The sequence below is a fragment of the Mytilus edulis genome, chromosome 5 (genome assembly GCF_963676685.1).
Source record: "Mytilus edulis chromosome 5, xbMytEdul2.2, whole genome shotgun sequence".
Taxonomy (NCBI): Eukaryota; Metazoa; Mollusca; class Bivalvia; order Mytilida; family Mytilidae; genus Mytilus; species Mytilus edulis.
This window is the reverse complement of record NC_092348.1, coordinates 50,129,530-50,142,488: the sequence shown is the minus strand read 5'-3', so window position 1 is coordinate 50,142,488 and position 12,959 is coordinate 50,129,530. Positions and strand designations below refer to the sequence as shown.

At 30.4% G+C, this 12,959-nt stretch overlaps 1 protein-coding gene across 8 annotated transcripts in view; it reads left to right on the top strand.

Moving 5' to 3' along the window:
• LOC139525446 (adenylate cyclase type 2-like) overlaps positions 1 to 12,959 on the top strand; it is a 74,591-nt gene that overhangs the window by 48,586 nt on the left and 13,046 nt on the right. For all 8 annotated transcript variants that reach the window (XM_071320782.1, XM_071320780.1, XM_071320783.1 and 5 more), the window contains 7 exons: positions 371 to 485; positions 3,016 to 3,143; positions 7,448 to 7,606; positions 8,438 to 8,579; positions 9,470 to 9,601; positions 10,672 to 10,715; positions 11,007 to 11,096. In XM_071320782.1, the coding sequence (XP_071176883.1) occupies positions 371 to 485; positions 3,016 to 3,143; positions 7,448 to 7,606; positions 8,438 to 8,579; positions 9,470 to 9,601; positions 10,672 to 10,715; positions 11,007 to 11,096 (810 nt within the window). The remainder of the gene's footprint in view (positions 1 to 370; positions 486 to 3,015; positions 3,144 to 7,447; positions 7,607 to 8,437; positions 8,580 to 9,469; positions 9,602 to 10,671; positions 10,716 to 11,006; positions 11,097 to 12,959) is intronic.

Here is a 12,959-nt window from a genome sequence, read left to right as displayed (position 1 = left end):
ATAACATGATATTACTTTATTATACATGCACATTTGAAACAAATAGCACTATAGTCATTGCAATTTAAACTTAACATTAGAATGCATCTAAAAATGTCTTTAACTGTCTATCTGAAAAGATTTATTACTCTGACCCAGAGTTCAAGCTTCATTGCCTTTGGTTTAGATTTTTTGTTTCCTACAATGTATGAGAAACACATCGAAGGCAACATGTCTTACTCAATATTTTTACAATATAATTTTATTTTCTATTCAGAAATCATTGACTCTAAAAGCAAAGAGGGATAAAAAACCAAAACACTTCAACAATTAAGGACATTGTGTGATACTTTGTTTAAATTTTAAATGTATTCTGATTTCTATTTTGCAGTATTCTGTATGCTGATATAGTTAATTTTACACCATTGTCAGCAAAATGTGAGAGTCCAAATGAACTCATCGATCTTCTAAATAGACTGTTTGGACGATTCGACCAGTTGGCAGAGGTAATGTATATGTTTTGACTTTACAATTTATCTAAAAAACTCTTCATAGAAATCAGGATTAAAGTTTTATATCCCTGATTCATGTTTCATCTTCAAACAACTCATTACTGAAGTTCAAATAAAAAAGTTAAAAAGGCCAAATAAAGTACATGGTTAAGAGCATTGATGACCAAACATTCCAAAATTTGAGTTAAGTTTTGAACAAATTTGTTTTGCTGCAAGATCATTTTTTTTCCAGGTCTACTTGATTTTACAGTTTTAGAAATAATTGCTTATAAATTCAACAGTTTTTATATAAATTTCATTATGTTCTTTGTGTTTGTAATTTGGCTTCCTACCGTTGTTGGGTTGCTGCCCCTGAATTGGTAATTTTAAGGAAATTTTGCCGTTTTTGGTTATTATCTTGAATATTATAATAGATAGAGATAAACTGTAAACAGCAATTATGTTCAGCAAAGTAAGATCTACAAATAAGTCAACATTACCAAAATGGTCAGTTGACCCCTTCAGGAGTTATTGCCCTTTATAGTCAATATTTAACAATTTTTCGTAAATTTTTGTAATCTTTTACAAAAATCATCTCTGAAACTATAAAGACAAATTTTAATAAACTTGTCCACAATAATCATTAGGGTATCTTGTTTAAAAAATGTGTCCGATGACCCCACCCACAAGTCAAGATGGCCGACGTGGCTAAAAATAGTACATAGGGTAAAATGCAGTTTTTAGCTCATATTTCTGAAACCAAAGCATTTATAGCAAATCTTACAGAATAAAATTGTTCATTTGGTCGAGATCTATCTTCCCTGAAATTTTCAGACCAATCAGGCAACCCGTTGTTGGGTGGCTGCCTCTGAATTGGTAATTTTAAGAAAATTTGGCAGATTTTGGTTATTATCTTGAATATTATTATAGATAGAGATAAACTGTAAACAGCAATAATGTACAGCAAAGTAAGACCTACAAATAAGTCAACGTGATCAAAATGGTCAATTGACCCCTTAAGGAGTTATTGTCCTTTATAGTCAATATTTAACAATTTACATAAATTTGGTAAATTTTTACAAAATATTATCCACTGTAACTACTGGGCCAAGTTCATTATAGATAGAGATAATTATAAGCAGCAAGAATGTTCAGTAAAATAAGATCTACAAACACATCAGCATCACCAAAACACAATTTTGTCATAAATACAGATATGTCCTTTGTTTAATATGCAAAAAGACCAAGGTGAGCGACACACGAGCCTCTAATTTGCTGTTTACTTTCAAATTATTTCCTAGAAAAATTTAATAATGTGACATCTAGTATGATGTTCAATATCCCCATCTTTACTCTTAAGTACAGTGAGCATATATCAATTTTCAAGGTCTACAGTTTACAAGAGAAATTCATTGATATAGATATTGGGTTTTCTGTAAGTCAATACTGAGATATATTTCAATTACACTGTGATTAATCTGCTGATGTTGTTATTGTGAAATGGTGATCCTTAGATGGTCAGTTATAGTAATCATACAGCATGTATTGAACATTGCTGTATTGATGCAATGCACAGCAAACAAAATATTGACAATTCTGATCCATATTAATAAAAAAGATAACAGCAATCATTCATGGTTAGTTTAACAATGAATCCAGCCATATGAAAGACTGGCAAAAGGTCTGAATAGTGTGAAATTTCTGGTATGCTTGTGAATCAAATCATTTGACCAAAAAATAAGAAACCATTGTTGCTGAAATGAAAGCAATTTGTCCTTATGTATAATGAATGATAGAAAATCTGGCTTGTATTTCACACTTCGAAAATAAATGTAAAAACAAGGATATTAGAAGTATTGCTGGAATTGTCTAACAGCATTTTTCTTGTACAATATGGTTAATTTCTGTCTGGTCGAAATATCAGCAAATAAAAAATAATTATCTGTATATTTATTGAACTGAATAACATTCTATTGCAGATAAATTAGTTACTTTGAGATGAAAAGGCAATATTTTAATATAGATTGATCTCCATGTTTATAAAAAAAATCAAGAATGAGATTTACAAACATGTACTCAAAGTGTGCACACTACTACAGTGATAGACATTAACTGCATTTATACTCAGGCTTTTCTACCTCAGGCATAGATTACCTTAGCTGTATTTGGCAAAACTTTTAGGAATTTTGGTCCTTAATGCTCTTCAACTTCGTACTTTATTTGGCCATTTTAACTTTTTTGGATTCCAGTGTCACTGATGAGTCTTTTGTAGACAAATCGCGCGTCGGCCGTATATATAAAATTTAGTTCTGGTATCTATGATGAGTTTATTTAGAAGGATTAAAAAGAAAACATCAGTTATGTTAATGTCAAATTATTTTAGATTATTTAATTCCTTCTTACAGTTAAAAAAGATATCCTATATTTTCCTTAGACAATCAGAATATAAATCACTTGTACCTACTTATATTTGTTTACAAATACATGTACTGATATATGTGTGATAATTTAGGTAATATAAATTTGTAATTTTTTTTCCCTTTAGAAACACCAGTGCTTAAGAATAAAGATTCTTGGTGACTGCTATGTATGTGTATGTGGAGTACCAAAACCTAACCCAAACCATGCACTGAATTGTGTTAGTTTGGGTGTAGATATGATAGATGCCATAAGGTAAGAATAAACAATGGCAAAAAAGCAAATAATTGCTTGAAATGTGTTGATTTTGGCATTTCATATATATGATAATGTATTTCTTTAGATACTTCTTAAGGGCATAGAACACGGTAGCAAAGGCAGATGATAATGCATCCAAATTCAACAACTTGCTATGGCAGAGACAAACTACATGTACTACCACTGAAATAGAGGATCATAAATTTGGACATCTTAACTTTTGTAGCTCACCTGTCCCAAAGGGCCAAGTGAGCTTTTCTCATCTCTTTGCATCTGTCTTCATTCGTCGTCATCCGTAGTTTTGAAAGAAAATATAACAAGAATGAATATCATTGCCAGGCAAGAATTTTTAACTGTGTTTTATTAATGGAAGTTTCTGCTTCCCAATAAGTCTAACAACTAGATTCAACAGGGTTATCGCTTGTTTGCATGAAGGCTACTCACAGCTTTCCCTCTGAATTTCTACAAATTTTGTCTACTAAAGTCATGGCATCATTTTCATAGAAGTTTTCTTTTTGATTCAGTGTTAATATTGATGGCAAACAATTATCTGAAAATTTCCAAAGGCTAATGGACTCAAAAACTAAAGGTCTTGACCTGAATCACTAAAACTAAAGCTTAGAGCTTTGACCCTACACTCTGTTATGTAGAACTACTATTAGTCCAGACAATCCTTAATTAGCCTGATTGCATGTTATGGTATTTATCAGAGATCCTATTAAAATCACTAGTCAGTTGCGACTCATCATTCACAAATATTAATTTGACATCCTTGAACTACTTCTCAACAAAAATAAACGTCTAATGTCATATAAACTCTTAAGATATTATGTTTTCTAATTTAATCGGAATGAAGAAGTAAAAATTACCTTTAATTTCCTTCAGTTTTGTAGAGTGTTCATTTATTTAGATATTGACAGATGCAAAATAATGAAACATGAAAACCTAATTGAACATCATTGAAATTGAAAAACCCTTTAGATAAAAAAGAAGGAAATTAAACAAAATTGTATATAAATAAAAATAAAAGAGATATTGTCACTTCATTCCCAATTTCTTTGCTGTCCAACTATTGAAGAAGAGAAAAGAAAAAAGAACATCTGTTCAGAATTATTTCTGTTAAAGTTCGATCAGCACTTATAGTCTTTTATAGATTGAAACTAATTACTTATCAATTATGTAGTATTGGGAGATTAAATGTTATTTATTTCAACAGTAATAATTTTCATAGAAAATTCAATTTAATAATATTTTATGAGTTATTATGAAACAGATGATATGCTTTCAAAAACAGTAAATTTGTTTGCTCAATGAGTGTCAGAAAATAAAGAAATATAACTCATTATTTTGATAGCTAATAAATTTGATACCCTTTGATCTAAAATTTGAACAAAGTATATTGAAAAACTCTTTGAAGAAAAAAGTCCTTAGGTTTTAAGTTTTTCGGTAATTCTGTATTTATGAATTATTTAGACAGCCAGACAAACATTGATTAATTTTGTCTGAAAAGGAAAATAATGATAGGACTAATTTGATACTCTTTACTTTCAAAGAAATTGTAAATTTTAAACAGAATTTTAATTTCTAACCAAAACACTCAGGTAACAAGGAAATCAGAAAGAAGCCGGTTTAATAAATATTCTATTGTCAAAATATACTTTTGAATAGTCTTGAGTTATTTCATACCATTTCATGTGGTAATAATTATATTTGAAAAAAAAATAGGGTCATTTTTTATATACTTTCTTAAAATAATACTTGTAGGCAATTAAAAAAATCTTTGTGGTTTTTGATTTGGTGTCAACTCTAAACATCTTATATCAAATATCAAGAAGGTTGATTTAGTCATGACTGCTGCCTGTATATGAGTATTTAAATTGTAACTGAATGTACTCAACATTACATTTACAACCCAACAGATATTACTCTGCTATAATTGTGCACTACATGTTTATTGCTTTTTAAAAGCGCTGCCAACATTAAATCATTCACTATAGTGCTGAAGCTGCAGAAAAAAGAATGAAAACATGATGTTAGACAATGTTTTATTATTGTTAATTACTATTAAAACTAATTGTTAGGTTGCAATGAATGATTTTTTACTTGAAGTGAAGTACTTTTATTTGAACATGAGTGATTCTTTTCTGCTTACTGATCATCAGCTGATTGTGCAATATCAATTTGTAAATATTGCATAATGTGCCAGGGATCCATGGGGGAACAAAACAAAAATGAAATATTTTGAAATGAAAACATTTATTGTCATAAAAAAAAACTTACCAATATGTTTAAGCAACAATATTAACCAAATTAATTTTTCATGGTAAAGAGAATATGTGATTGTCTTTAAATAACAGCTGTATTTGTATAAGGCTTAGAAACGGTTAAATGCTAGCTTTAGCAAGCTTGTAATCTCCTGTTTTCAGCAGAAGACGATTACAGACGTATTTAAAGTGCAGCTGGAACACTTCCTAAATTTAGTTATAAAGTGATATTTTGTACAATCACATCACTTTCCTCACAATCAGGGGCTGATGTAGGGTTTTTGATGTAAGTACAATGACATTTTCTTTGCCAATAAACTTTACGTATTCATGAATATGATTTATGAATTTTAATAGAAATGAATAATGAATTCTGGAAAAAACAAGAAAATCATCTCAGTTACCAAATGTGTGAAAAGTTTTTTTTTCTCTTGAATAAACATTTGGGGTACTTTATATTATGCATGTTCTTCATGTTTTGTAAAATTGAACCCAGAATATACCTAGATTGGCGGGTTTTTGTCCCACATTTTTGAAGTTGAAAAGTGAGACAATGTGTGCCTTTTCTAGCAGTGTCAATGACTGCATCAACAATGTTTTTGTATGTCATAAGTTCATAGTGGGGAATCATCAGTGGTAGGTCAATGATATTTGGAATGCAGAACTTTGTATTAGCATTGGCACAATTTATTTCCATGGAGATTATTTGGCCCTGCTCCTCGGTCTTGGCATAAGGACTTAGAAACTTTTGCTTAATTAACATGTAAAAGAAGGTGGTGAGGTCAGTTTAAGGGGGGCTACTAGTGGTAGGTCCATGATATTTGGTATGCAATTTTAATTGTATTGGCACATCTCATGGAGACCTAGTGTATTTTTATATGAGGTCCTTGGGCTGTAGGCAGAAAATTGAGCACCAGGTTAAAGGTTATGGTCATGTTTTGAATTAAGAACTTTATTGTTATCGCAACTCCTCAGAAACCATAAAGATTATAGACAAAATGATAGGTTACAACTTAATAAATCACCATTAAATTTGGATGGAATAGTTTTCTCTCGTTAAATATTTAAAATTAGCTGTTTGGTAGAATAACTTCATGTGATACATGTTCTCGATTTTGAACATTGCTATATATAACCACATAAAGGTACATGATAAATCTATAAGGTGTATTGTATTAAGTTGGCTGGCATATGGCCTAGAAAAATTCAACCAGAAGTGTGATTATGAAATGGGGGTACCAATTTTTGCACTAATTAAATGTAAAATACCTTAAATATTTAGAAGAAACCTATCAGTGGCATTTTGTAGACTGGAAGTATCACATTATCTCCCTCTTTTCAGGCACAGTATATATTTGAAACTATATATTTCAAATCTTTGTTATGTAACTTATCATATGACACCTGAAATGGCATTTTGTAGACTGAGATTATCCAATTTTCTCCTTTATATCAGAGAATATACACGGTGACCATACTTCTTTTAATCAATGAAATGTACACTTTCTTATGATATTAGAAGTTGCATTTTGTAGACTGGCAATAGCAAATTATCTCCCTTATTTAAAATGAAAATCATTTATTTTTGGAATAAGTGAAAAGTAAGCTATAAGAAGTGTCTTTTTGAATGCTCTTCAACTTCGTACTTTATTTGGCCTTTTAAACATTTTTTGATTCGAGCGTCATTGATGAGTCTTTTGTAGACGAAATGCGCGTTTGGCGTAAATATAAAACTTTAATCCTGGTATCTATGATGAGTTGATTTGGAACTGGAAGTAACTGATCATTTCTCTTATTTCAAAGGAAAGCTCTACAGACTTAATATTTAGAATTGGTGCAAAATGGGCTTTTATTTAAACAAAGGTTATTTTTTTTGTAATTAATTATTTTTTTGCATATACATGTATGTATCAATGTTCAATTAATCTTTTAAATTAATTGAACATTTGAGGTTAAAAGACTGTAAGTTAGTTGGAATAAATTGATAAATGGATGTTTTCAGTAAAAGTAATCCTTTGAAAACTTTATCTTATATAGAGAAGTGAGAGATGAATCAAAGACTGATGTTGACATGAGAATAGGAGTACACAGTGGTAAAGTCCTCAGTGGGGTCATAGGATTAAATAAATGGCAATATGATGTTTGGTCTGATGATGTCACTTTAGCTAACAATATGGAGGCCAGTGGAATTCCGGGGTAAGCATATAATTATCTTAAATTTAACTGTATTTTCATGTGAAAAATGTAAAAAGGACTTCTTGAAAAAAAAGCTATACATGTACATACAGCATTTAATTTATTCTTATAAAAATCTTTTAGTTTTATCTTCAGGGGCAGACAATGCATATTCTGGCCTTTGTTAGTCATGTATGATTTTTAATTTCAGTTTTTTGTGTATATTTCAGAGTCTAGTATGACGTCCATTATCACTGAACTAGTTTAATTTTTTGTTCAGGGGCCAGCTGAATCATGTCTCAGGGTGTGGGAGGTTCTCACTGCGTTGAAGACCCATTTATGGCCTTTGGCTATTTTCTGCTCTTTGGCCGGGTTGCTGTCTCTTTGACACATTCCCCATTTCAATTTTCAATTTTATTTTAAATCTTATATAAATTTTGGGTTCTTGTTGATTTGTTTTACATTTGTCATTTCAAGGCCTTTTATTATATATAAAAAGAGGCTTTAAAGTAGTAAGTATAACTCAGCATTAATTCAAATAAAACCAAATAGTTGTCGTTTTGAAGAAAATTTGATAACAATCAAACATAAATAACAGAGAAGCAAATTTAACTCTGAAGAACTTTGTTTTTGTCTCTGAACAAGCTTGTTATTTTTATGCCCTCAGCCTCAGTCTCTTCCTGGGTTGGTGACATAACTAACTTTTATTGGTTCTTATTCTTCCATCCTACCTAAGAAAAGAGACATATCAACATGTATTTGTCAAATGATTTTGGCCAATGAAATGACAAAAGACCAAATAAGTTATCAATTTTAAAAATAAATAATTCTTTCATTTTGTTGTATTTACAGAAAAGTACATATAACAAAGAATGTATTAGTTCAATTAGGAGATAATCATCAGTTTATGGTGGAGAATGGTAATGGTCAGGAAAGGAATGAATATCTGAGGGAGAAAAATGTAGAAACTTTCATCTTATCTGTCAAACAGCCGGTATGTTAATAGTCAGTAAAATAACAGCAGATAAAAAAATCACAATGAAATCACAACATGTAAGCCACGAGTCACTAATTAAAAAAACCCAATAAAACAACAACATGACTAAGTCAGAATCAGTGAAAGCAGGTAAGTCAGATAAGGTCCTAAAATGGCCCCCTTTTTTTAGCGTAAATTTCAAATTCGGATTTATTGACCAATACATGTATATCAATAAAATTATAGCTAATACAGTGACTAGATAGGAAATAAGCCATTTTGTTGAAAATTTTTCGTTTCATTAAGACTGTTAAGTTGTACTCATATTGATTTTTCACGAAAAAAGCAATGAAAATGGGTAAATTTCAATAGATTATTGGACAAGAAACCTAGAGTGCATACGTCGACAACAAAGATCTTTTAAAATAATGTTTGTGAAGTTATTTCACATGTCTTATTTGAATATTAAGTTTGTCGACGCCTGCGCTCTATGTTTCCTGGTCCTTAATTTGGTTGAAATCCAGCTGATTTTGTCAATTTTCACCAAAATCCATTATATTGACCTTTTTAGGATGCAAAAATCAACGTGTTAGAATTAAACTTTGACAAAAACAGTTCTGTTTAACTTTCTCACATGTCCTTAAGGCAACTTAAAACATTCATTGTCTTGTAACTGTGAACTTTATAATTGGGGCCAAAAATGGCCCTTACCGAACTTACTCCTTTCCATTGTAAAATGATAACAGGTTAATCTGAAGTCAAATTTCAATAGTAAAAAATAAAAACAAGTTTTGGAGAATGTCAATCATTTATTTCACGTTCTTTATTTGTTGATATATATACTGAAGTTGCATCTTATTGATAGACACACTTTTATAATGATCACTTATTATATTTTACTTTTTCAGGAAATACCAAAAAATAGACCAAAGTTTAGTTTCAGAAGTTATGTTAAAATGGCAATGTTCATCTCTAAATTACAATGGAAAGTAGAGAAACCTTTTGCTAAATGGAAAGCTGTGTCAAAGGCAATCAGAATGGTAAGTCTTTATTGAAAGAATTTATGACAGCCGGTAAATTTGAAGTCAATGAAACTGAAATCCTTTTTAAATTTATAAAAAGTTCTATATGTCATCCATGTTATTTCAGACTAATGTATAGTTGTCTCATTGGTTTGATTTGAAAGACCAAAGGTCTGAGTTTGGACAATTTGGAGACTATGCAGAATTATGTTACTCTACATTAGTGGAGTATGCTCCCTGTCTATCAATTAGTCATTTAAAATTTGTCTAAATGACAGACTTTACAACATTGTAAATGGTACAGACTTTACAACATGTTCAATGGTATAGAATTAAAGAAGCTGGATTGTCATGTTTTTGATTTTTTGTCAGATTTTCGGAATCCTCTGGTTTTATCCATTTGAATGCCTTGAAAAAATTTGCCCGGTGACCTCCATTTTTCTTTATGAAAATCTTTTACATGCATAATGATAAGCAACCTTTAAAAGTCTTGTAAAATTTTAATTACTTTTTAAAAGTTTTTGAGAACTTCAACTTGTCAATGATAAAGCTATGAAAAGTCAAGAGAGAATATTTTCCCGCCAAAATTTCAATGGCTCATATCTCAAAAACAAGCACGGTGACCTACATATTTTTTTTACTCTTTGGATTCCTTAATTAATTCCCTATCAATATAAACTAGTGTTTTGAAAAGTTAATTACTTTGAAACTGAGAAGCGAACTCCCTTAACAACATGTTCAATGGTACAGAATTAACAACATAGAAACCTTTATCAGACATGAATTTAAACATTTATACCTATAACAGTATTTAATTTTGGATCATAAAGTATAAATCTTAAATGTTCTCCAATATAAAATGGGACAGAGATATATACAAGATGTGTTTTTTGACTGGGTTTAATTGTGTTTCCTAATCAGTTGCATTGTCTTAGATTGTATAGTGGAGGTGACTGGAGATTTACCTTGTATTGCTGGTTTAATGTCTCATTGACTTAATATCATTTCTCTTTCTCTTGTAAATTCATCATTTTTCACAATTGTAAGATGCATTGATGTCTAAATAATTCCCTTTTTGTGTTTTACAGAGTCCTGGACAGTTGGCTCAGAGCAGTTCATCAAAAATAACTAGGTAATCTTGTACAAAATGTATTTTGATGACTTTTTTGGAACAATTTTTTTTTTAAACACAGATTATAAATCTGAATGTTAACTTACTTGTTATTTTTTTTTATCTAAGGTTCAATTATTTTCAACATTTTTATGCAACTACATGTAATACAAATTTGTTTGTGTTAACCAAATATTTTATGATACAAAATTATGTTTTCAAAAATGCAGTTATGTTTTTTTTTGTTTTGTTTTTATTTTATTAATAAGATACTTTTTTCTCTAAACTGAATTTTTATTTTCAATTTTTCAGTGAAATAGATATCATTCAAATGGGCAAAAAATTTCATGCAGAAGTGAACATGGAGCTAGAAAACAAATCAAAACTTCTTGGAAGGAAAAGGTAGGGCAGCCATAATTATTATAAAAGTTCATGATGATAAACTCTTCATGCAATGGAATCACTGTTATAATGTAAATAAGATTTAGACAGAGGCCTGCATATTTCCAATGAGGCTTTGATTTATAAAAACTAGTATGCAGCAGGCATAAACTTTATAACTTTTTAAAACTATTTACTTTTAAACATATTTTATTTCAAAAAATCATTTACATGGCATACACATATAAATACAGTGATAACATATTACAAAAGGATTCGGAAACAAGGTTTCCCTTATATTAATCCGTCTCCCTGTAGAAAAAAGATAAAGGGAAATAACTGCAAATAAAAAAAAAGATTTTTTTTTCATCAGATCTTTCCTATATATATATGTACCGGCGGCGGAGTGTGTTTACAGGACTTTGTCAAGACTGTCTCACCCAATTACGATCTTTGTCATGCACGAACGACGCTATTAGCCAAAACGCTTCGAATCTACCAAAAATTGTTGCACTTGTTTAAACACGAGTACATTTTCCTCTTGATTGAGGTTATTGCAGCCAAATAGGAGTGTTTCTATATTGTATGGGAAGGGAATTTTTTCTATCGTACGTTTTCGGACAAAGGAGTAATTATTACACTCGAGGAGAAAATGCTTACTGCTCTCGATTCTACCACAGGTACAGTTTTTACTTTCTACAAGATTTCTCTTAAATAAATGTTCGTTCAGATTGCTACAATCCATCCGAAGTCTGGCATGAAGTATTTGTCCTTTCCTGTCTCCATAAAAATAATAATTTGGCATTTTTCTTACATTTTGATTAAGGTAACCTTTAAGTGTTAACTTAGATGGACTTAGTCTGATATCGTCCGGAATAGCATTCCAGGATCGAATAACTGAGGGGAGAAAAGATTTCTGGTAAAATGCAGTTCTACACTTTATATGTTGCGTGTCATTCGTTCGTCGTGTGTCATAATTATGAATATTGAACAATTGTTGAGGGATAATGTCGCTTAAATAATCAGGGGTCTTATTGTGAAACATTTCATGAAATTTTATAATTTTGTGTTTTTTACGTCTTTCTGATAGTAACTCCCATCCTGTTTCGTCGTATAATTTATTTATGGACGATAACTTAGTACCACCAGTAACTATCCTAGCCGCTTCAAGTTGCATATTTTCTAGTTTGTCACTTAAATAGTCTGGAATGTTGTCCCAAATGATATCTGTATATTCAAATAAAGGTCGGATAAAACTTAAATATATAGTTTGTAAATACTTTCTTTTCAATTTGAATTTCAAGGCACGAAATAAATTTAATCTAGATGTTATCTTTTCAATTATTTTATTGACATGAGAATGCCATGAACCATCCTCATGAAAAATTAAACCAAGGTGTTTATGGCTTTCTACTTCTGAAATCATATCATCATTCATATAAAGAGGTGGATGATGGGGTTTAACTGATTTCTTGGAAACTGTCATAGCTTCAGTCTTTTTTGCATTAAAATTTACCAGCCATTGGAATGACCAATTGTTGATAGTCTCTATATCAGAATTAAGTTTGCTCGCTGCTGCATATTCATCTTCAACTACTATGAAAAGGGAAGTATCATCAGCATATAGTTTTATGTTACAGTCTATGTCGTTTACAATGTCATTTATATATACTAAAAAAAGTAAGGGGCCTAATATTGATCCTTGAGGGACGCCAGCATTTACACCAAAAGTATCAGAGGATTGACCTGAAATAACAACTTTTTGTTTCCTATTTGATAAATAGCTCATAAACCACTTTAATATGTTTCCTCTTATTCCAATATTTTTAAGTTTATAAATAAGACCTTCATGCCAGACTCGATCGAAAGCACGACTTATATCAA